Raw genomic sequence first — 24,910 nt, forward strand, 5'->3', positions numbered from 1 at the left:
AACGCCAAATCTCCTTGCTTCACCTCTGCCCTAAGCGAGGGACGGCTGGTTTCTGCTAAGACAGGTGAGAAAGCTGCTGTCCAAAGGCAAAGACCTGCCCTATTTGGTGCCGCTCCCCAAGCGCCAAGAAGCATGACTAAACAAGCATCAAGCTGAAGCCATCACCTGCAGTAGTTAGAGCTCCGTTTTCAAGGGAACAGATGAACAGCATCTCTGGCTTTTGTCAGACTGACACAGAAACGCTTCTGCCTAGAGCACGCAAGTCTGTGAATCGTGAAGTTGCTGCTGTCTGTGACCTTCCCTCACGTCTGGGAGGCAGTAACTGTAAGGATGGCTCTCCTTGATGGACAGGGAACCTTGACTTAGCTGAGCCTGCAATCAAATAGGATCCCCTCACAGCTGGGGGCTTAGAGCACCATAGGCGTGTGTAAGCTCCCAGGAAGCATTTATAGGGGCAAATCCAATAAAAAGCAGCAGCTTGATTACAGTATATCCCCACACATTTCAGGAGAAAAAAAATAAATTAGGAGGAGCCCATTTATCGTAAAAACAACTCACTCCTATCAAATCTCACAATAGATGCATATCACCAAGTCCCACGTCAATCCCTGAGTGAAACTAATGAGGGGAAGGGCCAGATCTGAAGAGCACTACACTGTACAAGAGCACATACATAGCTTATGCACATCATAAATACATGGGAAGGGAAGGTAAAATTTTGCTTTTGATTAAAATGTTTAGAAAAATGCAGAAACAAAACAGTGTCTCTCTGTCCACAGCTACCAGCTGATACAGAAGAAACAGGAGGGCTGGAACAAAGGCACAGTGAAAACCAAGAACATTCACCGCCTTTCGGAGCTGGAGAGGGTACTGCAGGTTACTGCATGATCATTTTATTCAAATGTTGACTCACTACTGTAAGATTACTCTCAGCAGTAGGCATGATGGAGGTAAACCCATCTCGTGGAGAATCAGAGGGGTAGGTAAACTAACAGAGCAAAAATTTGCAGTGATCTTACCCTGTTTTGGTGCACCTTCAGAAAACATTGCACAATTTCAGGTACAGCCCACAAATACTAAGATAATCTGAACGGTCTTAGTGCTAAAATCCAAGTCAAATATACTGATCTCCCTTATTGCTTACGTTTTGATGTGCTTAAATACACAAATCTCTTATCAACTCTGGTAACAGTTGCATGCATCAAGTGATTGACTTTAAAATAAAACTAATCCTTTATTCTTATCATAACAACGTGTATTATTGTTTTGATTTCATTAATCCTCTTCCAGGTTCTCTCTGTACAATCACATCAATTAAGAGGGAGAAGCATGTAGCTTTAAGCCTTCTAGATGTGTTTGGAAGATTTTGCGAATCCCACAGCTCTAGCAAGTCCTTAAGCAAACTTGGTTACAAAAAAAAAAAAAAAAACACAAAACAAACAAACACAAACAAACCATATTTTAAACATTTAGGACAAGAGGACAATATGGCTTCTAAGTTGTTAAATCTTGGATAAAAATGTTGGTAACTCCAAAGATTTGAGTATTCATGATGCCGTGATGCATTACACACGCAACGATGAGATTTTCTGAAGAAGTCTCCCTCTGGTGGTTAAAGAGGGAATGCAAACTTTTTTGAACAATCTCCACTGACTCAACCAGCTACATACATCGCTCAAGTCTCCTAAATAAACATTCTCTATAAAAGTCAGATGAAGTTTAAATGCTTAAAAGAACACTCGGGGTCCACATCAAGCTAAAAATCTATTTCAATATGAAGTGAGACAATTCAGGAAAATGCCTGCAGTGTTAAAGATAATTCAGTCATAACATGACTACCTGAATAGCCAGGTAACGTGCTGTTCTGCAGGCCTTTGTTTGTGTGCTCCAAAAAATTGTTTAGGAAGAGAACCACTATTAATACAGTTTCACTGACAACAGCACCTTTCAAAGCCACCATCAGAATCTGCTGTGAAAGCCTGTGGGAATGCCTCTATGGATAGGATTGTCCCCACTGGAGAGTTTTGGAGACCAGTTGTGTTCACCTCTTTATCAAAACGAAAATAACTTGACTGGAATGGAACACAACATGTTTTAGACCAAACATGTAGTATGTGATAAGCAAACATGTTTTTATATCAGACAAATTAATTGAAAAGCACTCACAGTTTTTTCTTACTTAAATTACACTTAGCAGAATTTGGGATCCAAGCATACAATCCAAATGAGGACAGTTTCCAGCAATGCAGGTTTGCTGTCCCTTTTTGACAGTCTTCATAACCAACCAACAAAAAAACACTTCTACCCATAGAGTCAACAACTCCTTTTCATAACTATCACATTTTTAGAAAAAGGCATACATCAGAGAAAGAAATCAGACTCTGAAATGGGTGGAAATTGGTACTATTGTGAAGCTGATAAACTTAGGCCATGGAAATATACTTGCTATGGTATCCTTATTTTTAACACAAAATTTATGAAAAACAAATAAACGCTACTACTACAGTCATAAAAGGTTGCTTTTTTTGGTTGTTTTGTTTTTAATTAAAAAAAAATTGACAAACGAGTATTTACAAGGCATTTAGTCTTTCAATTCTCTTATCAAAACTCTCAGAACACAGTACACAGAAAAAACTTAAAGTCGAATATTATACAAATCTAAAATATAAGATATCGATATTAATAAAATTCATACGATTGACCTGATAAAAATTACACCATTTCCCAAATAGGAAAGATAAAATAACAACCAGCATAGCTTTAACTGAATGTGCAGACTTTCATAATAAATTCATTAGACAGCCTCTGGGTAGTAATCTAACAGTCTAGTAATTGATGCTAGATCAAACCCACTGCTCATTTGTTGAACGTAAACTGTACATATAAAATTTACAGATATTTTCAAAAGCTCATAACATCCTCCCAAAGACTGAGAATAATTGAGCCAATGCAACTGATGCAATCTTTTTTTCTAGGAGATTTTCTGTATAACAACTTATTTTGTCTGCCCAAAAGATGAGAATAATTTTTGTTGGACAAAAAAAATACAAACTTCTAATAATGCAGAGGCCAAATTTATAAAGGCTGTTTTTCCTACCAGGCTACATGTGTTGAGTGTCCTTTCATTTCATAGACAAATAAAAGGAAAAATCCAGGTGACTCTGATCAGGTTAGGGAGCAGGAATACCATGAACTCTTCAGAAATCCATGTACTTGCATGCAGAGAAAGTTTACTCAGTGCTTTCAAGGAAAGGTAACATATACCTTATTTAGTGTCTGACATAAATAGGCAGGAAAACTGGTGTGCATACAGTTGGACAACTTCATTATGGAAAAGAAAATGAAGCAGAAATTTGCACGCAGTTCTCTTTTCCTTTTACACAGCATACCAGATTGCAGATCAGATGATGCTTCTCCTTGACTTCTAGAAGGAAACCATCACACCAAGGCTGACCTAACACTTCACTTCACTGTGTAACTGGCAAAGCAACATTAACAGGCACTTGGCTAGGCTGTGGTGCTGGTGAGCCATTACTAAGAGGTTGCTGTGGAACAGCTGCTGGCTCCATTTTGCTGATGTGCGTTATGAAACGTAACCGAAGTTTCAAAGCTGGTCTTAAATTACAAATTATTTTCTCAACCTGTAAAATGAAATAATAATAATAATAAATAATAATAAAGACAAATGCATTTGGTAAAATAGAAGTATTTTGACCACTGTACCTGACCATTACATACGCACAACTAAAAAAGGAAAAAGATGCAGTAAATCATGTAAATCACATAACGTTCTATTCACCATGTTAACCTACAGACCTCTCCTGACAACTAACCTTATTGCACCGCTCCTTGGTGTAATAGCTGTACAGCAACACTTTGCAAATGATTAACACAAATCACTTTAATTCAGCTAGTTTATTTTATAACGGTGTGGGCTTCCTTACTTTTCCACCAACTATGGCTACATTCTTGTTTCTGTCATAAGACAAGTTATATTAGCTGAATCAGAAACTAAGGAAAAACTTAAAAGCTATGGACTGAAGTGAGGAAAAAGCTATATAAACTTTTGGTTGTTTGACAGCTTTGTTTCTACTGGTTATTTAATAATAGTACTTAAAAAGTTTTCAAGCTGCAATCTGAAGTTTCACACTACAGAAAATCTAGAAATCTGAGATACTCAGCCTACCGTGTCTAAAAGGTTTTACCTGTATAAAAATATACCAACTCCCCAGTTTGCATACAGAGAGCCCAGTCAACAATTAAGCATTTTTTAATGCTACATACAAAAACCACTCCTAAAAATATTAATTTGCCATAAGGAAAAAGGATAATTAAGTATCATTATCGACTGTTTACTTACTTGGTCTTTCACACTGTCACCTGTAAACATATACTTCATATGATACAAGAAATCACAGATAGGATCCATGTAGTTCAGGTGCGAGCTGTACTGATCAGCATTCAGGAGCATTTCATAAAATGCCACTCCAATCTGTCTCCACAGACACAAAAAACACCCAAAATCAAAACAGGTTTTTAAGTGATTTAGAACAGAAACAGTTCAACAGTGTAATAAATATACTGCTTTTTAAGTACCTGTGATTCCTAACTGCTTATTTCTTGCAAAGACAAATGGGCAAGTCTAACCAATCCCATTATGCTTGTCTAAATGATTCTTTTTTCCAAAGCTAACTTTCAGCGAGAGTAGTGATGGTATTTTGGTACATTACATAACTAATGCTTGAACATCACTGCCTGCAATATGCTTTGAATAAGTGCCTACAAAACTTGAGAAAATAGATGCTAATAAATCTTGTGTTAAACTTGTTATAGGTATTTGAGTCTTCTGGAGAGAAGACTCTACAGATTACTGTTTTAGCTTGTACCTAGACTACAGCTAGGTCTTTGGCAAATGCATACAGTGCACTTTAATGGTTTAAGCATTCTCCACAGAGAGATGAATTCTCTACAACTAGAATGCTTCTGTATACTTAATAAAGGAGGCATTGTGTGCAAACCTATGTAAGACTGACCATTTAAAAATGGTAATGTGAAATCTGAACTTTGTGACTTGTCATTTTAGTCACACAACAGCTGCTGCCTACTCTGAAGGGAGTAACTCATCATGATATTCTGACACTGAAATCAGTTCCTTGCAAAGGAAAAGTAGTAGTATAGGAATGTTAAGAAACTTAAAAAGCTATCATCTTTCCATCTTTTCTTGTATTTTGGTTCAATGCAGAGAAAAAAAGACAAAAACCCTTCCTTCCTGAGGGAGGAACAAACTCATCGAAGCAGTATTTACTAGCTATTTACAGTATTACACAGGAGCCTATAAAAAGATACTGCTCCACACCTAAACAGCATTTTCTATTGCCCTCCAGTACTTAAGGACTATTTCATGGAAAAAAAAAATGGTGTGACTTTTATTGTAGCTATAAGAAAATGAGAAAAAAAAGAGAAAAGAATAAAAAAAATGATTTGTGGATTCCCAAATGATCACAGAATCATTTAGGTTGGAAGAGACCTCAAAGATCATCTAGTCCAACCTTTAAATGATGATGATGTATGTATTTTTTTGTTTCATGCTTCTAAAATATACTTAAAGAATCAGAAAATGGCACAGCTCAGTAGGAAAACTGAAGGAAATATGTAAAGAAATATACAGAAACACTATGATATGATTATTCAACCGATACAGCTCCTTACAGTATCCTGTATTCACAATACATCCAGAAACATAGGAACAACAGTTCAAAGCTCACTGTTTATGCCTTCCTACATTTTGTGACTTGTTCACAAAACAATGTATGTAAACTGAACAGTTTATTACGAAATGAGGGAAAATATTGCAGCAGCAGATCTAATAGGAACCTAAGAAGATTTAAATTGAAATCCCCAGCATAGACATGGGTAATTTGGGGTGAAAAACAATTAGTAGTGGTGGTAAACCTTTATATTATGTTGATCAAACTCTAGAAAGAGATGAGATGCATACTTGCCATACAGGTTTAGCAGATATTTGCTGTCAGCACAAATATGTAAAGACATATTTCCCATGTTTAGCTTGTCTTTCTCTAAAGGACTCTGCTACCTGCAGTTATTTAGGTCATCTGGCAGCTGGCCAACTCCATCTCTTTTCTCCCTTTCTTCCCCCAATAATATCAGTGTAAGAAACTGCTTGTGCTCCCTCATTCTCACAGTACATAGTTCTTACTTACCTTCTTTAACCCGCATAGAAGCTTTTTAAAAAAAACACACTAAGTCTGGTGCACATTTTGCATGCAATTTGAAAGCCAAAGCAAACGTCACTTAAAAAAAAAAAAGTGCTGGGTGTTTCATCCTGAACCAAATGGACAGGGTTTCAGTTAACACGGTAGCTGAATAACAACTCAGCAATTCAGATCCTTAAAACCCGTTTTATTTGTATAGAATTCAATTCTAAATGTTTATAAGAAAGATCTCTGTCGCATTCTACTCTTTAATGTAACTGAAAAGCAAAAATAACATACACTGTATAAAGTAATCCAAGAGTTACACTTTACCTCTATCATGCATCGTGTCCTCTCCTGCTGGAACCGTTGAAGAAAAGGACCGACAAGATGGTAAACGTAGAGTAACTGGAACTCAGTTTTCACTATGGGTATCAACACTTCTGTGAGGAACCTGTAACATTTTAAGATACATCCTATTTGAATTGCACTTTTTCTCCCCCAGCCCAAATTTTAACTAAAACATAGGATTCTCTCTCGCAGATCTGAGTCTTCATTTTAGAAATTACAATGTACTTCAGAAAATACTAGCTATTTCAGTGAAGGTGTAGAACATTTCCAGACATTATCACGAGACTAGAACCTTGTCTCAAGGAGACAATCCCACCTGAGCTTAGCAGAACGCCATGTACAGCGAGAAAGCTTTGCTCTGAAGTTTTAACACCGATTTTAAATCAACGCTCACAAATGATTGACAGGAATACATCATGCTACCTTCACTTTTCTGTCCAGTATATTACAACTTGGTATTTGTAAATGACATCTGCTAATTCTGTCATTAACACAGCACTGCGGAAAGTCTCATCAACTTCTGGTACTTTTTACCTGCTTTAATGACTAAGTGGACCACTATTGCATCCTTCAGTCAGTAAAGCATCTCAGCTGGCAGCCATAGGGTACTTGCCAGAATAAAGGACACACTTGCCAATTACAGTTGATGCTTTAAGACTACTCTACAATCAGTGCCTTTAAGAAAAGCTGAACATGAAAGGAACAAACAAAAGCATAAAAGCTAATCAAAATTTAAAAAGGCAGATGAAAGGCAATCACACTCTAGATGAGAGCTCTGAAACTTAACAGACACAAGAGTCATGTCAGGGGAATAGGGAGCTGGAATAAACCTTGAGATTTATCAGGTGGGTTTTGGTGCTGCCCCCTAGATATGTGCTTGTATAAATACTACCAGTACAGCTTTGTTATCTACAATATGCATGGAGTAAGACAAATCATCAAGTATCATAGCACTTACTTAGGAATAAGAGACAGCTGTCCAATGCTAGAATGATGCCAGACAGCATGTGCCAAAGCCAAAGTGTAGCTACAACCCATCTCAGAATAAGATTGGTGACATGCTGTGAAGTCAAACAGCTGGAACGGGTAACCAACCCACTCTGTCTCTGATGTCAGGCTGGGACTGTTGATGACACTCACAATGCGATCATGGAGAACAATCCAGTATGGCTCCTGGAAAAACAAAAAGCCTGAATTCCTTCTGAAGGGAACACCATCTAAGATAATGCTCCTCATCTTTTCTCTACCACTATCATATTTCTAAGATGCTTTCAACTACATGGCAGTTTATAAATACGTCTGACAAACCTGAAAATTAAGAAGCACAATACAGAATACATTTTTGTTAGTGGATGTGACACATTAAAGGGTGTGGCATTATCAAGATGTATCTTATGAACTTGGTTATTTAGAAAGCTAATGTAAAGGGCTCCAAAAGAAACAGGGCAGAGATGAAAAGAGACCAAGAATTTTCTGAGTAGGGTACAAAGGAAGGGTACAAATGTCAGAGAATGTAGATGAAGGTGCAAGGAGAAGACACAGGAGAAACACGTATCAAAAAAAAAAATAAAAATAAGGACATAATTAATGTTGTCTTTCTTCCAAGGAAAGGAACGATTTTGCTGGACAGAAGTCCTCGTGAAAATAACTGTTGCACATATAAACAACATGTAAACAAGATCAAAATTATCCAGACATTCCTGGTCAGATACCGTTTATATTCAGGAGATCAACATTTCTACTGAAACATGATCTCTAATACCGCATATACTTGCTTTTGCAGTCTTAGGCACATCTTATTTACATGATTTAAGAGATACAGGATGTGCAAGTGTAAGCATTTATAAAAAACACTAGATTTGCATCAGAAGTCTTATGAAAATTCTCATCTTCATAGCTCCAGTCTATAATTAATATTATAGATGTGGAAATTAAATGTGTTTTAAATAGGAGTGATTCACTTTTTTCCCCCTGACTCAAAACAAAATAAAAAAACAGAAAGCCTGTTCACTTTTTCCATGCTGGGTAAGTAGAAAAAGATGTTTTTCTAACATGGAAGTAGCCTTCAGAATGGCTCTGCAGAATCTACAGATGTTGGCTGTCACATTGCAAACTACAAAAAAAAAATTACAACATGTTCCAGGAAGATGCTAATCTTTACATGGAAAAAAGATTATTATTTTTTTTTTTTTTATTTAAAAGTACAACATATCGACTTACTGGTAAGGCTGTGATAATTAGTCCAATAGCATTCATCCAAGCTGTGATATTCTCTCTTGGCACCAGGGGCTGACTACAGAGAAAAAGAAAACTCAGTCTCAGAAATTCACAATTGCAGTTTGTGCTTTTCACGTACCTAGAACAAGGTGTACTTATACAAAGAAAATTTCTCACAAAGTTGAGAGAACTATACAAACATATGCAGCTATGTAGGAGAGCTAACAGACAATATTAATACCACTACGATGCCAATAGCAAAATTTTATTCAGACATGATTTTGCTTTTGTATCACGTTTTCTTCAAATACTGTAATCACACTGTGATTGCTACAAACAGACTCGAGCGCTTAAAGGCTACTTGTCCCTTTGTTGACTATTTCCCTCCATATGCCACAAACAAAGCTAACAATAATACATTACTAAGCTGAATAAGGCTAAAAAAATCATTTCAGTTTATCATTGCTTATCAAAGATGACATCTGAGTCACTGAAAGAATACTAGGTCTTTCCTTTCACTTTAGTTCTTTTCATGGTGACTGAGCTAGGAATCAAGAAACAGAACTATGGGTCAAGCTTAATGCATCCTTACAGAACACCAGCCTTGGTACACTACACCGTTTTAAAGTATCTCTGATTTTACACTAGCATCTCAAGGATCTGGAATCCTGCCAAGGCTTCCTGTCCCTTTCTCTGCATATCAACTTTTTTCCTCCCACACCAGCTGAAAGGACAACAGGCTTTTTCTAGTCTTTGTGCTGCTGAACCCACTGGATAATTCATTAGCTAGTGAAAGGTCTTCCCTCCATCTTTTCATCATGCTGAATCAATGGTTCCTAAAGTACACACAATCCACAACAGTACAGGAATCCAACACACCATTTTTCTGCTTGACCCCTATAGCTTTGTTTGTCCTCCAAAAACACCTAATTAAAAATGTTATTATTTATACTTAAAAATTATAAAAATCAATGAAAACGAGTATCACAAACTACCTTAGCAATCTCAATAAATTACAGAAAACAGTTTCAGAGATGCAACGTACCTCTTCAGCACAACATTCAACAGTGCATTGCCCACATCCTTTCCTGGAACTGCCAAGGCCATGAGCTCAACACAGGTAACATGAAGAGCATGGGCAGCTGGGTTTGGAAACTCATTGAATCTCCAGTCACAATTTGGAAACGGACCAGGTGATTTTCCTGCCATAGGTGACAATGATTAAGGAAAAAAAGCTTCCCCGACAAAGATTTGTGTAAGCAGCATGGTATTTAAAAATATAGCTATATGACACATACACATAGTTGAGTTGAAATGAAAGATAAGCTACTGAGAACTAATAAAATAACCACAGTTCATAAAAATAAGACATCTGGCCAAGAGCATCAATATAAGTCACTGAAGATTGCACAAATACATAGTTACAGATGCATTACACACATGGTCATGCAGAGGATAAATTTCCCTGATTAAGAGGTGGAACAAAACAACACCAACCATCTCATTCACCATCTGCTTCCATGACAAGATGAAAATAACAAGAATTTTCTACTCTGCATAATCTGAAACCATTAATTTGCTTCAGTATATGATCTCCTAGCAGAACTCCAGGGTGACAGTTTATGCAAAGTGAGCACCTGCTTAGTCTGAAAATACTCTGCTTTCACAAGGAATGCTAGCTCATCTGAGCTACATACAGAAAAGATCTCCCACCACACTGTTGACATTTGCATAAAAGCAGGGTTTTATATATTTTTAGCTTTCTTTAGATAGAGTAAACTTCTTCCAAGTTACACATAAAGGAACAGCAGGTTTGGGAAGATAAGTGAAGGAAGAGACACGACACCCAGAAAACTGGCCAACTTCCATAAAGCTAACCCAGAAAGAGAAGGTGTCTAGCACTGTTCTCTAGAACATAGCTGCATGGGTTCACCAGTTATTTCCACAGGAATTTAAATCAACTGCGATCATAACCATAAAAAGTAAAAAGCAACAATTAAAAAAATTTAGGTTTGTGTTAAAGATATAATTTCTAGTTCTTCCCACCTAAAAAACAGATTGTCAGCAGTAGCTAACAGCACGTACCCTGACTTTCACCTATATATATTCAGCTATATACATGCCTAAATGTGGCACTGCTTACAACATATTTTCTTAGTGATACTGGTAATGGCACTAGAAAAAAAATGATCTTATGTTCTACATTGTTCTTTAAACAATCATGCTTTATGTCAAGCTGATTTTATGACACAATTACAATTCAATTTAGAATGCACTAAGTATTTTGAAATAATGGAATAAATAGTGAAGTTTTTTATAAAGTTGTAGTCTATATCATTTTCACCATATTTTTCAAGCTGCTTTTACTAGGAGAGCACACTCCCTACACAAAATAAGAAAGAAATACTGAAGAAACATATTACAACTTTGTTTTCATCTTCTAAATAATGCTTGTAATTAAAAGGTATTGCTCTGTACTGGTCAAAAGGACCACTGAATATACATACATATTTAATCATCTCCAGTCAGTTCTATATCTGCTTAACTGGTTTACTGCTTTGACATTCTTCACACCTTTAGAAACAAAGGCATACAGTTAAAATATGCTGAAGTAACCTAATATGAATTTAGGCTGAACAGATGGAAATTGAACTTTACATTTTGATGAAATGAAGCTAGGAGATGCTGGCACAGCTTATTTCATGCACAGTTTAAGAAGGATATTGTCTACTAGTCTCCCAATGAGTTTGCAATAGTAAATGTCATCAGGAATCCATGGATTATCTTCTCGGGCATTCATAGCACATTTGAGATAAGTATCACTTAAACACCAGCCCAGTGGGCGATTATCTTTGAGAGAGCCAATAATGGCATGAACAAGCTTTCTCTTGAGGTTTGTGCGCTCTCTGAGATGCCTCTCGTAATAGTGAAGAGTGTTGTACAGGTAAGTCACAGGACGGTCTGCCAAGAAGAAAAAGTGAACAGGATGCAGCGTTACATTTCTGGTGGCAAAGTTAAAACCAAGAGTTCCCTGAGACTAAATTGCAGTATTTCAAAATAGCGTATTTAGAATGGATTCATGTTCTTTATTTCACTATACAACATTGATTCTCTTTTGTCTTCCATTTATACATGGGTAGATGGGTAGAGGTCAATCACAGAACGTCAATATTAACATAATCATCTATCCGACATTAATCCACTAAATCACCTCTTCATATAAAAGGTATTAAATAGGAAGACTCCAGGTATGAAATCACAGTAAAAGAATATTGTAAAATGTCTGGCCATAACATAGCTATGTCATCTACACAAAACTTACTGTAACAGTGCAGTAAAAAGCATATTAAAAAGTCAGGTTAAATTATTTCACCTTAAACAAAGATAGATGGAGGAATTTTTGTTTGTTTCTGATTTTTGTCTGTTTCAGTGTTGGTAACAGAAAGACTGTTAAGACACAAGTCCAAGTACTCACTACTAGAAGGGAGTGAAAGGGAAAGGTGTTAAGCATGCACTAGCAAAAGCTACCAGAATAAAAGCAAGTTCACTATTTGTAGGCTGAAATACACTAACCAGGGAACACACTTCTTTATGGAAATGTGCATAGGGCTCACAGAATAGGAAAGGATTAAACATCACTGTGCTAGCAGATTAAAATTATGAATGAAGGCAATGAAAGAGAAAGAACAGAATTGTCACAATTGGAATAAAAAGTCTGCATTCCCAGATAACTTACCATGAAATTTGTATAAACCTCCCAGATGATCCAATAAAGTTTCTAGTGACTTAGACACTGGAAGCAGTTCCAGAAATCTATGGATTACAATGTCAAACACTGGCAGAAAGCGCAGGCATACATTTCCAAAATAAATTGGTAGGTACTGTGGCTGGATCTGAACTGGGGGATTGACTTGCTCTGCCAAGCCTTCAAAATACAGCTTTTCAGGGTATTTCTGAAGGGAAGAAATCCAACAAAATTAAAAGCTCTTTCTTTAAAAGCACTGCATTAAATATTCAGAATCGACATTGCTTTAACAAGACACTTCATAACCCTTATTATCATACATGAATGCAATGAGAGGCTACCAGCGTAAATCTCACTGAAGAAAATTTATCTCTGAGTGAAATTAAATAGTGGTTATGACTCCTACATACAACTCCTTCAGGAAAAAAAAATATACAAAGTTTCACCACCACTTGAAGGGGCATAAAGGAGCATTAAGGAAACCAATGCAAAGCTGAAAGTAGGCAGTGACTGTGTTTTCCCTGTCAAGTGGTTTAAGAGAAAATCTAGGGGAATCAGCACTACCAGAAGTTTCTGCATTATGTACTAAGTCAGAACACTAATAACATGTATAATATGCATGTAATTACTCCCTGGGAAACTGCAACCTCAGGCATTCATAACACCAGGGGAGCTTGGTATGCAGACTCTAAGAGATATAGGAGGGAAGGTGGAGTGGAGTGAAGACACCATAACCAGGCTCTGTGCTAGCACTGCAGGGATGGGGAACATGAGAACAGATATCTTTTCCCTGATGCACAGGACATCTATTCTGAGTAAATTTTTAATTATTTTTAAAATAATTAAAATTAATTATTTTTATTTTTTTTAAATAATTTTTAAAATTATTGGATTTAGATTAACAAGTTTCTAACCAACCCTTCAGATGCTTCCATCTTTAGATATCATTGCATTATAATTTTAACATTATTACATAAACATAGCATTGTTTTTTTAATACTAGCCTAAATAAATTAATACTTATCAACTAACTCCAAGAGTCTACAGAACTGTCCTGTAATTTACAGGAAAAAAAGACTTTTTAGCTGATCTGAACTCCATAGCATAGTATTACAACAAAAGGATTTTATTAGCTTTGATACCTTGTGATAACTCATATGCTTAGTATGCCAGTCATTCTGCAGCCAGTGCTCTGGGGAATTCTCCTTCACAAAATCACTCACTCTGTTTCTGAAATCGTTAGGCTTGAGTAAGAGTAACTGAATTATGAAGTAACAGACTTGAGCTTCATTTCCTTCATGACTACGCATAGCCTTTAAACAAAAAGGATCAGAAAACGTGGAATTAGAGTTGATATCAGTGTCTGCTTTAGAACCTTTAATCATTGGCTAGCCTATGGAACTGCACGTTACACACAAATTCACGTGATCTCTCAACTGTATTTTTGGAGTGAAGACACACAATAGAGGTAGTTTTCACAGGAGATGACAGAACCTAACAATCACATTTTCTATTCAACAGGCAAAAAGTCTCAAAAAATTCCCAGTGAAAGTATGTTACTGTGAATTCTAGTTCTCTTTAGGCTGTCAATTCTCTTCTTGAAATTATCCAATTAACGATAGCGAATCTAAAATTTCTTCAAACTTCTGGCCACTGACATGCTTGGACTAAAGTTTTAAAACCCAATTTAATTTCCTCTGGGTAAATTCTGCTTTTCTTTATTTTACAGAATAACCTGGAAAGTCAGAGAATGCTATTTCTCCCCTATTTTTCTACATGAAAAAGGTTGGGTTCCAAGCAAAAATACAAAAACTCTAATGGCTACAAGACTTCACGTTTGTTTCCACACCATAGCATAACAACAATCACATACATTAATATTAACTCAATGGTTGCCGTTAAATAACCAAGAAAATCTTCCCCCGAAGATTCAGAGAACTGTATGACTGAGTTCTATGTTGCTTACAGAACTAATCTACTGTTTTACTTGATTTTGGGGTTGGCAAATAGTCAATACATAAAACCAATGCATTTTTTAAAAAGATTGCTCCCATAAATGTGACGAAGAATGCAAGGATCAAGTTCTGTGAAACCTCTCACATCCTTTCTTTTAAGGCAATACTTACCAAACACAGTATCAGTCTATCCAGTGTTACAATGTTGTATTTCCATACCATATCATTCAGAATCTCAATGCATTTATTAAGCTGCTGGCCTCCTGCTGAGGTAGAGAATTCATACACCAAGAAATCCGCAAATGTCCTGACATGTGCCACTAGAGCTCTAGCCCCAATTCTTTCTAGTACTCTGTTGTGGAAGAAGAAAAGAAGTCTCTCTAACAAGGATACTTGCACAGATTATAAAAGCAACCAATCAATGTTAGTATTCTTAATACATTTTTAACCGATCTATTTTACAAGAACGAGTGGGTTTTATAAAAATGTTTGCTTAAAAAAAAAACAAAAAAACAAAAACAACACCTTACCTTATTAAATAAAAACAAAACAAGCCCCATCCCATAAGCAAGGAATTCCTAAGTCTGGATGCATTAGCATAGAAGAAATGCGTCAAGTTCAACAGTTTCAACAGTTCTTACCTGTAGCATTCTGCTCAGAATACATGCTCTAGTTATGCATTTTTCTGCACTTAACCGATAAAGTTACACAACTCTTTGCATGATCTTCTGCAACACATTTCTATTTTCCTGCTCTGTGTGCTTTTAATATAACCTTAACATTAGAATACTGCTATTTTTTGATTGCATGGATGAGTAACATATGCTATTATATATGTTCATTGTTTCAACAGACCTAATGGTGACTGAAAAAGAATAATCTTACTTTTCAGGACTAGAGCTGATGCTGGTACTACAGAGAACAAGTCAAAAAATTGTAGAACTACGTATATAATTTATCTTAATTTATATATATAGCTTTTATTAGTGTATAAAGGCTAAGTAAATTTCTGAATTCAAACACCTCGCATCCTTGCCTACACCTCTCTTACCAAGATGAACATACAGACCACTGTATAAAAAAAAAAAAAAAAATCAGCTAGGAGGTATATTCAACCTTAAACAATGCAAAATTGTTATTATATACCAATATGTAGGCTCCACTTCTTTTTTTACCCCCCATGCTCCAAATTAATAAAAAAGTACAAATCAAGCTGTAATGCACAGGGCCCATGTCCTCAGAACAGAAAACATTGTTGTAACAGCTTTGAAATTGCACAGCTTTTAAGCTCACCTGTAGCCAATTTGATTAATGTGATCCGTCTCTAACAGCATCTTCCATAGAAGACAAAGGAAAAGTGGGGGTGAACCTTGCACAGAAAAGTGAGTGATTATACCATTCTCATTGGTCATCGACTTCCACTTCCGATATTCTTCTTCCACATTCTTCTTCAAGTTAAAACGGCTTTCCTGAGGTACATTATTCTGTTTGAAGAATACCTGAAATAAAAGTAGATTTTGGTGTGACTGAGAGCCTAAAACAAAACATTGCACAGGTCAACCTTAACGTGATTTAGCAGGTTTTAAGTTTCTACTTCCTTGTACAATAAAAACCTACTAGACAGGGTTGTTGCCTCACTGTGACACCACAGCAACTGTTTTATCTATAAGTCACTTTACAAATTGCCACAAGAGAAGAAGCTTCTCCATTATTTTTTTTGTTTTGAAAGATCTGATTTACCTTGCACGGGTACTAACTGCTCGCCAAACCTGGCCTTAGAGTACAGGAAAAGCTAACGCATTTCTGAAGATCAGCATTACAATCATGCTGTTTCTTTAGTGACTTGAGAAGAAGAGCATATGGACAGGAGAAGAATCTCACCAACAAGCAAATGGCAAAGAGAATAAGTATTGCCACTTATAAAATCATCAGTTTGAAACCATTACCTGCAGTGGAGCTGGAAAACAGCTTAGTGTATGTGATGCCCAGTTATGCGGAGTAAAACTCATGATAGTCTGCAATATATCCTTGCACCAAGTTCCCTGAATTGAATCAGAGCCTGTGAAAAAGTCTACAAAATGGATTGATGGCATTAGCATTTCATACACACATAGAAAATAATTATTTCTTACATGTATTTCTTCTGTAAGAAAAGGCATTAGGCCTCTGCTAGTTCAACAGGGTTCCCCTTTTGATAAACTTCTCCTACCCCCTTCTTCTGAACCTTACATATTTTGTAGAACAAGATATTTTATGCTATTTAAAGTAATGAAATTATTTTTAGGCTTTGAGCTAGAAATAAAGCAAGCGATTTTAAGATTTTATATTTAATTTCCTGTAATGACAGCAAGACATGCTTTTGCTAATTAAGTCATTAGAATTAATTTTAAAAAATCCTGAGTAAATTAGCGATGGAAAAATTGCTAGATGCGACTCTGTATTGCTTTAAATATTCTTCAGCAGTACCTTTCTCAGTTAAGCTCTGGAAAAAAACACAACTCATCTTCCTCCAGCCCCAGTGCTGACTCAACATTAAAGATTGAACAAAGGTAAAATAACAAAACCCTTTCCCTTTCAAATTTCCTCCACCAGCTTTTGTGAAATCAGTTGTTCTAATTCTCCACCGAGTCTCCAGATTTAAACTGTACTTTTCCCATTTAAACAAATGAGCTAGAGAAAATATCCCTCTCCAAGCTATCAAAAACCTGACCACTGTCACTGCAAATTAATAACATATTAAAATACCAGTGAAAAGCTTCTGCCCCTTCCCTTTCCCATGAAAGGGAATCCAAAACATGCATTACTTTGTCTTAAAGGTAAGCTATATAGGTGGTGGCTTCTGAATGAGCAACATACTTGTTCTCAACATTCTGTGATTTTTTTTTTCCTTAAATGGCACATATTTAATCAATCCAAACATTTAATAATGAAAGGGAAAACAAGACAGAGAGAAGAACCTGGTCACACTATATCTCTGCATAAAAAACAGCTCTTAACATCTGATTTCTGTTATAAATAGCAGCCCCTTCCCTAAAAACAATTTTATTTTCATTAAAAAAAATAAAAAATATGCTTTTTTTTTTTTTTTAAAAATGTTTTTGACCGTACCATTTCTGGGATATTCTGTTAAATGGTATTTAGAGAAGAAGCTTGACTTTACTATTCAGTTAGATTTTATCTCGAAGTACCATTATTACCTGTCACATGTGTTGCCCTTGCTAGAGTTAAGATCAAAGCCCTGTTGAGTTCTTCTGATTCTGCTGAAAGAACTGTTTTGGGATCGCTGAGGAATCGTGTGAACTGTGGTTGGACTTCTGAGCTGCCCAAAGCTGTGATCAGCCTTAGAGCAGTACTCTCAACACTGAAAGAAGAAAACAGCCTAGTTAGCAAAGAGTGCTTATACTACTCCTTCTAAGATACCAGAAATATATGCTCTTCCACCAGTTTCTGCTTCATATAATACAGAAGCATCTGTTTTGAAAGTAATGTTCTCAGCTTTCTGACAAAATTCTCCGCCACACTCCCACCCTGTTTAATAAACTCATCAACCATTTAAGTACTTTCTTTTCAAATAAAGCTCTCAAACTTTGATTTAGTGAAAATTCCAGACACAAAGCCCCTGAAAAAGAATCTTGAGTTTCTCCAATTTAGAGTTCCCCCTTCTGTTATCTTTTGAATGTCTTAATCTAAACATGTAATATATGGAAAAAAAATACATATATACGCAAGAACAGAGCAAAAAACCATGAATAAGGCATGGAAAATTGCAAAGCTATCACCTTGAAGCAGACAGCAGTAAATCATACTTATTAAAGAAATGAAGTAATGAGAAGCACTTTATCTTCCAGCACTCTAATTGAGAGTGCTTTTCACACCAGATAGTTTGAAGCAGTTTAAGAGACTTTTACAGCATTGTCTTTGAAATGCCAAAGCCATATATTAGTTTGCTCCTATCTAGTTACATGCTATGCATGCTTATGCAGTCTGATTAACGATCAGGTTTTTTATTTTCCAACTAACAAGACAAAACAGTACCCAGGTGAATAAAAAAAAAAAAAAAGGTCTTGACTGAAGGAGAAATTCATCTCCACTTGTTCTCTTCATTCTTAGTAAAGAATAAGCAACTGAGCAATTTGAACTTGGACTGAGAAATTAGTTTAATTAGACTTCCTTGATGTGAACCAATAATAATGAGGTTGCTCTCTCTTCCTCCATGCCTCCCCCCTAGAAGTATCCTTCTGTAACAATAAATGGACTTCAAAACAAACAAACAAATAAACCCCGCATTCAGCATACAAACTGTATCTCGGTCTGCAGCTTAACCTTTAAGAAATACGAAAATTAAAATGTCACTTTAACAGTAAGTTAAACTCAAAGCTTTTCCCTAGGATTACCTGTGTATTAACTCTACAGCTTCAACTACTAATTCCATCTTTCCTGTATGCAGATTAGCTATTGTTTTACCGTGTGATTATAGTGATGGAAGACGTGCCATTTTTTGATCCATTCAGATTCACATAAAACCACCACAGCTTTTTGCTAACTCCTTTACAGATGCAGGATGAATGAGATTATTTCTTTGATCTGACTAAAAATAAACTATACTAACGAATTAAATGGAACAAATTTAATTCTTGTAATGGAATTACACATCTTCTACAGGAGTAAGCAAGCACAGTCCCCTCGGGCAGACAAATTAATCACCGTGACTGCAAGAAGCAAGCATTGCACTTTTCCTCCAGTGCAAGAAGTTCAACAGTTTTCTGACACTTCCTGACATGATGGTGCTGGTGCACATTACTGTGTGACAGGAACCTATCACACCTGTGACACTTCTGCCATGTCTGTGCGAGGGAGGTTGCCTCGTGCAACTCTGCAGAGTAGTACTGCTAACATCTAACTGCATCTCTGAAACACAACCTGCTGAGGTTCCACAAAACACCACATTCACAGAAGTAAGACTGGGAAGTATTTGCATCCAATTTCAAACAGTTCTTACACAACTTTCAACACAGGTTGAAGAAGCAATCGGAGATAACGATTAAACATGGTAACCATCACTTACCACAGATGAAGCTGGTTCTGATTAGTCTGCGGCACAGCAGCCAAGGAATGAAGATGGCTGAGCAGCTGGACTCTGTAATGAGGCTGGATGTGATGCATGCGATAGCTAAACATTTCTAGCAGAGTGTGCAAAATTCCCCATGCGTGAGATTTGAACACTGTTGGCAGGAGCTGACCTTATGAAAAAGAGTTTGTAAAGTTAAGTTTTCTAAGTGATTACACTTCAAAAAACAACTACAGAGTATACTGTAGATCATTATATTTATTTGCAAGTTAGATTTTTTTTTGAATCTCCAAACAGCAGATGTGCAAGCACTGCTTTAAGAGGCTGTAAACATGCAGAGCTCAATAATCTTGTGGCTGAACATATACAGCAGACATCTGAATTATTTTATGAAGTGAAATTAAATATCATTTCTGAACAATTTCATACCTTTACTTAAGATTTTCCGTTAAGCTTTTTTTTGGCTTTTTATTTTTCTTTATACAAGACAGCTTGACTAGGAAGGTCCTGATAGTACAAGTTATGATATAAAGGGACTGCAGCACTCTCATCTGAAATTTACTGCAGCACTAGGGTAACTATTAGTTTTTCTTTGTTTGTTTTTTAATATTAAGACAATTTACACATGTATTCATGATGTTGCATCGTTAGATTTTGATATGGCCTCCAGTTCCTACTGAAAGAAAATGCTACTGAACTAAAAGATGGAAGGGGGGAAGAAAAACTTTCTTACTGATAAAGCCTTTGATGCCCAAGGACTCTATTTCCATATAAACCAACAAGCGACTGTAGGTTTCCACGAGAGCAGGAGCCAAGGCCACGCTAGATTTTGCATGAGCCAACTTAATTACCCTTGTAGCTATGCTATGAATCAAACTGAAGAAAGAAAGAAAATGTTTTTTGATCAAAATCAAGTACTTGAAAGTTAAGAAGTTTATTATGTAAGTCAACAAATCTAAACGTGACATTTTCAGACACAGAAAAGTTGTCCTGATGATAATTACATAAGCATTAACAGGTTAAAAAAAAGACAACTCATTGCATACTGTACCTCATTTTTGCATGAACTGTGAGTGAGTCCAAGAGGTTCATTGGCAATGGGGTAATAGACCCTGATGCCATGCAATTAGTCCCTGGAAGAGATATCCTCATGTTGCCATTGCCATAAATAGTCTCTACCAGGACACCCATTGGTAAAGTGAAACACTCTGAATTGGTTGAATAAGCATTACACAACAAGGCAATCTTGTAGTCATTCATCTGTAAACTCTTATTTCTTAAGCTCTGTTGCAAAAACCTGCATGCCAAAGACAGATTATGTATTAAGTAGGAAGAAGCAAGAAGAAAAATACACACGCATTCCAACATCAGAGCCACAATATCCACAGCTCAAAAATCAATTATAAAATATCATGAAAAAATAAAATATTTATCAATTGCATCACATCAAATAACTAGATTTTATGTCATAGTTAGTTTCACCGTTTAGTAAAAACAGTTCAAGATACATTTTTTTCTGTCACCTTAAGAGAAAAATTACACTTTAAAACACACTTTTCCAGACAAAACTTACCCCAGTGTACTGCTTATACACACTTTCCAACCCACAACATAATAAAACAAGGTAGTCAATTTGCTTTCCAATTCTCTATCGGTAGAAAAGATTTATCACTCTTAGACATATAACAATTTCCTTTAAAGTATAACAGCATTGCACTCTTTAATGAGGTATTTTGACTTTGAGATTTTAGTGCTTTTATCCTTTGATAACCCTTATCCCATCAGCATTCCATCACAGAATACATTTTGAATACAGACCTGAAGGGTCCTATTTCATTATCTCTAGAAACAAATCAAAGTTTCACACACACACAAAAAAAAATAAACACAACAAAAACAAACGCACACACTCAAAACAAACAAACAAAACTCACTCATGGTGAAGTTTAAGAGAATGAGGAATGGGAATCTGTAACTTGGAGTTGTCACTATGGGCCTTCCGATTCAGATGAATCCAAATGCAGGTCATTGCAAAAGCATGAGTCGACTGGGGTTTGTTAATGTCAGGTACAGGAATACACTACAGAAAGAACAAGCGAATGTGACATGTTGGTTGTATTAATGTACAGAAAACCAGCTTAGATAGCCAGTATTCTCAAGGTTAAGTTTTTCTTCTTCACTCGCAACACCACAAGCAACATATTTAAAGGTTATATAGCAAACTATCTAATGCCTCAGCACCACAAGTGAGATGGCAGCAATGCATAATCAAGAAGAGAGTAAGACAGGCCCTCTTAAGAGCAACGGCCTTTGACAACATTTAGAAAATGCTCAGAAACGCCCTAAGCCCACAAACACTTGAAACAAACATAACTCAAAGCCCATTAACTACATTAAAGTAACCAGTCCTGTCACTCTTCTCAGAGTTTATGCTGATAAAAGCCACTCTGAGGTCATGCAACAAATTGTACTACAGAATTTATGCCAGTCAAAACTAACCTAGGAGGAGAAAAAAATGCTGCACTTAACCCTTATCTGTTTGGTACGCCACACATTTGTGCTAATGCGTCTACTGACCTCAAATAAAAGGCACTGTAAGAGCAAACAATTAAGATGTTTTGAGAAAAATGCTGCCATGGTGAAGTTTAAATACTTCCTCTAACTCCCCTGTCTTAAGAACCTTCATTCTAGAGGAATGCACCAACCGTGACTAAGATTTGATTTACAACCACAGAAGGAACCATTAATACAAAATGAATTTAAAGTGTCATGTTCATTTTCTTGCTCCTGGAATCGTCTGATAACATATTATTCTGTTATAGGACAGACATAGCAATGAAATTCCATAACATTATTCCTTAATAGTATCCTGAGTGTGGAAACAATCCCCTCCTCAAAACCTTAGTCAGACCTATTTCAGGCAAAACATGAGTTAGGAGTTTTTTTTGTTTTGTTTTTTCTTTTGACTACAAAAACACTGCCCAAGTGTGGCTATTGAAAAAATATAGCTAGGAAATACTGAATTTTTTGATTTAATTTCAAAACTTCTGTAACTATGCAGCACACTGCTGCAACACTAACTCAACAACAATAGCAATACCTATGTATGGAACTGTCATGTTGAATAATAATTACAAATTCAAACAATTTCATAGACAAGACTTACTTCTTTCTCAGGATAAAGGAGGTCAAAAAGCTTCATAACGGGGAGGAAGTCAGCCAGAGCATTCTTCTGGATACTGCCAGAGATGAACTGCAGTAGCACCCACATCAGATGGTCTCTCCCTTTAATGAGACCGCGGCCTGCCAACTGTCAAAAACACTCAGTAACAGACAAATACTGAATGCAGAAGAAAAAACACTGTAAAGATTCCCATGAAAGTAGAAAAGCAGGCTGTAATAGTTTCAATTTTCAGAGATTATTGGACATTTAATAGCAGGTCATAGACAGAAATTATAGAATCATAGAAATACACGTCGTGTTTTCAGAAAGCTGGCAAACGGATGCATTAGTCATAACAGAGAAACAGACTGTGAGGGCCACAAAGGTTAACTGTAGGATTTAAAATGTATTTAGCTCTCCAGTGTCATTGTTTTGAAAAAATCAGCAACTCTTAAATGTTGACCTTAAGCTGTCACTTGTGGCCTTGTAGCCAAAAGGAATATCACCAACAATAGCAGAAGGCCATAGGTTTTATATTAACTATTTAGAAAGTTTCTGAACCCAAATAACTTGGACTCGCTTCATCTGGACTCTCTGGGCCTGCCTGAGTGTCTTTTTATTGTAATTTGTTAAGTTTGTTTGATACAGCAATAACAAATACTCTATCAACCTATACTCTTACCTAGCTTGATTTTCAGCTTTGATCTGTACAGTTTTGTGGCATAGAACCTATTGTTTTAATAACACTGACTTGCTTTACCGAAGGTTCATTGACAGTCATCATAGGAAAACAATTGAATTTTAGGGCTACCAAAAAGGGTAGGGAAAAAAGTATCCTCCCCATGTAAAACATACTACATATAGTAAATTTGGATATACACGGAACCATGGACAAAGATGGAGCACGCTAGAAATTTTATCTAAATAGCCACAAACTAATCTTATAGCGAGGAGAAAGAACACTCTCTTCGTATCATGAACACCATATTTCTCCCAGCTGAGAGCTCAGGATGCTGCTGGCTTACTGAAACCCTTTCTAGCCTTTTTAAATGGAAGACTGGCAGCAGCACCTTCAGGATTCAGAAAGGAGTTGGTAAATACCAGGAAGTGTATCACTTTTAACAATATTACTATTAGGAAGTAACAATAACTATAGACTGTAATTACTAATGTCACTGTAATTGGACAAATGATCTTTGATTAAATCGCTCTGATTAGATTGGTTAAACAAACAAACTAAAAATTCTTGCATTCATTTACAAGGCATGTTTCTTTAGCTCTCTTTAGTTTTAGCTTTCTTTAGCACAGGCTGTTTGCTCTGCTAGAAGCTTTGATGTATATTGGATGCAGCAGTACAGTACTCAGACCTTCTAAATTATGCCAGTTTATCTCCCAGCTCTAGCTACTAACACTTTTTGAGTTGAAATATAATACAATACCCCATAACTGAATAAACTGAAAACAGACCTACCTAACAACAACGTAACTTGAGAGTTTGACTTGTTTCTACAGGGCACAATAATAAAAAGAATTGATCATTACCCATAAGGTACTTCTTGGGAGAGGTAGCAGGGGCGAGGATTATTTCTATTTTTATTTTAATTATTATTAAATCTCTCTTACCAACTGGAAGGGATACAAACAATTTACCTTTTGATGGAGTGACAGGACCATATGAGGAAAACTTGCAAACTGAAAGAGCACAAAGAAAATGAGCTGGCTGGAGAGATGCTGCCACAGAAGCTGACTGGTTCCACCATCGTCAAACTTCTCTTCAGTCTCAGACCGTTCCATGGCATACACCACAAGATCCACCAACTGGTCCTCCAGCACAGGGCAGCGCTGCTTGTGCTGTAAGGCAGAGATCAGATACAGTATTCCAAAAGTCTTACCATTAACTTCAGGGCTTGTACAGTTGCAGTTATAGTACAGTACTTTGACAGAAGGCTGGGAAGCATGAAATGAAGTCTGAACTTAAGTTAAGGATAAGCCACTGTATTAAAGCTGCACTATGTTACAGGTCACGATGATTTTTAGGTAATTCCCTACTCAGTTCCATAACACAGATCACCAGTGCACCGAAAAAAATAAAATTTCCCTGTATTTTAAAGAAATTCATGCCCAATGTTATTTTGCTGATCTTGCACTTACAGAAAATTTCTTCTTTTAACACAGTTTTTGTTCTTTTTCCCTTTCCTC

General features: G+C 36.3%; 1 protein-coding gene across 2 annotated transcripts in view; it reads right to left on the reverse strand.

Annotated features, from left to right (window-relative positions):
• Positions 1-2,461: 2,461 nt before the first annotated feature.
• MED23 (mediator complex subunit 23) overlaps positions 2,462-24,910 on the reverse strand; it is a 36,849-nt gene continuing 14,400 nt past the window's right edge. Inside the window, exons 12-30 of one of the 2 annotated variants that reach the window (XM_082756118.1) lie at positions 24,362-24,562; positions 22,715-22,858; positions 21,483-21,628; positions 20,600-20,845; positions 20,282-20,424; positions 19,546-19,720; positions 17,678-17,841; positions 16,427-16,551; positions 15,774-15,979; positions 14,652-14,832; positions 13,668-13,838; positions 12,517-12,733; positions 11,505-11,741; positions 9,826-9,991; positions 8,784-8,856; positions 7,522-7,736; positions 6,546-6,666; positions 4,361-4,492; positions 2,462-3,641 (exon numbers count right to left, since the gene is read on the reverse strand). In XM_082756118.1, coding sequence (XP_082612244.1) covers positions 3,468-3,641; positions 4,361-4,492; positions 6,546-6,666; positions 7,522-7,736; positions 8,784-8,856; positions 9,826-9,991; positions 11,505-11,741; positions 12,517-12,733; positions 13,668-13,838; positions 14,652-14,832; positions 15,774-15,979; positions 16,427-16,551; positions 17,678-17,841; positions 19,546-19,720; positions 20,282-20,424; positions 20,600-20,845; positions 21,483-21,628; positions 22,715-22,858; positions 24,362-24,562 — 3,237 coding nt within the window. In that variant the 3' untranslated portion in view covers positions 2,462-3,467. The remainder of the gene's footprint in view (positions 3,642-4,360; positions 4,493-6,545; positions 6,667-7,521; positions 7,737-8,783; positions 8,857-9,825; positions 9,992-11,504; positions 11,742-12,516; positions 12,734-13,667; positions 13,839-14,651; positions 14,833-15,773; positions 15,980-16,426; positions 16,552-17,677; positions 17,842-19,545; positions 19,721-20,281; positions 20,425-20,599; positions 20,846-21,482; positions 21,629-22,714; positions 22,859-24,361; positions 24,563-24,910) is intronic. The other variant, XM_082756119.1, reaches the window with a different exon arrangement.

Source organism: Aythya marila (genome assembly GCF_965140915.1).
Source record: "Aythya marila genome assembly, chromosome: 3".
Taxonomy (NCBI): domain Eukaryota; kingdom Metazoa; phylum Chordata; class Aves; order Anseriformes; family Anatidae; genus Aythya; species Aythya marila.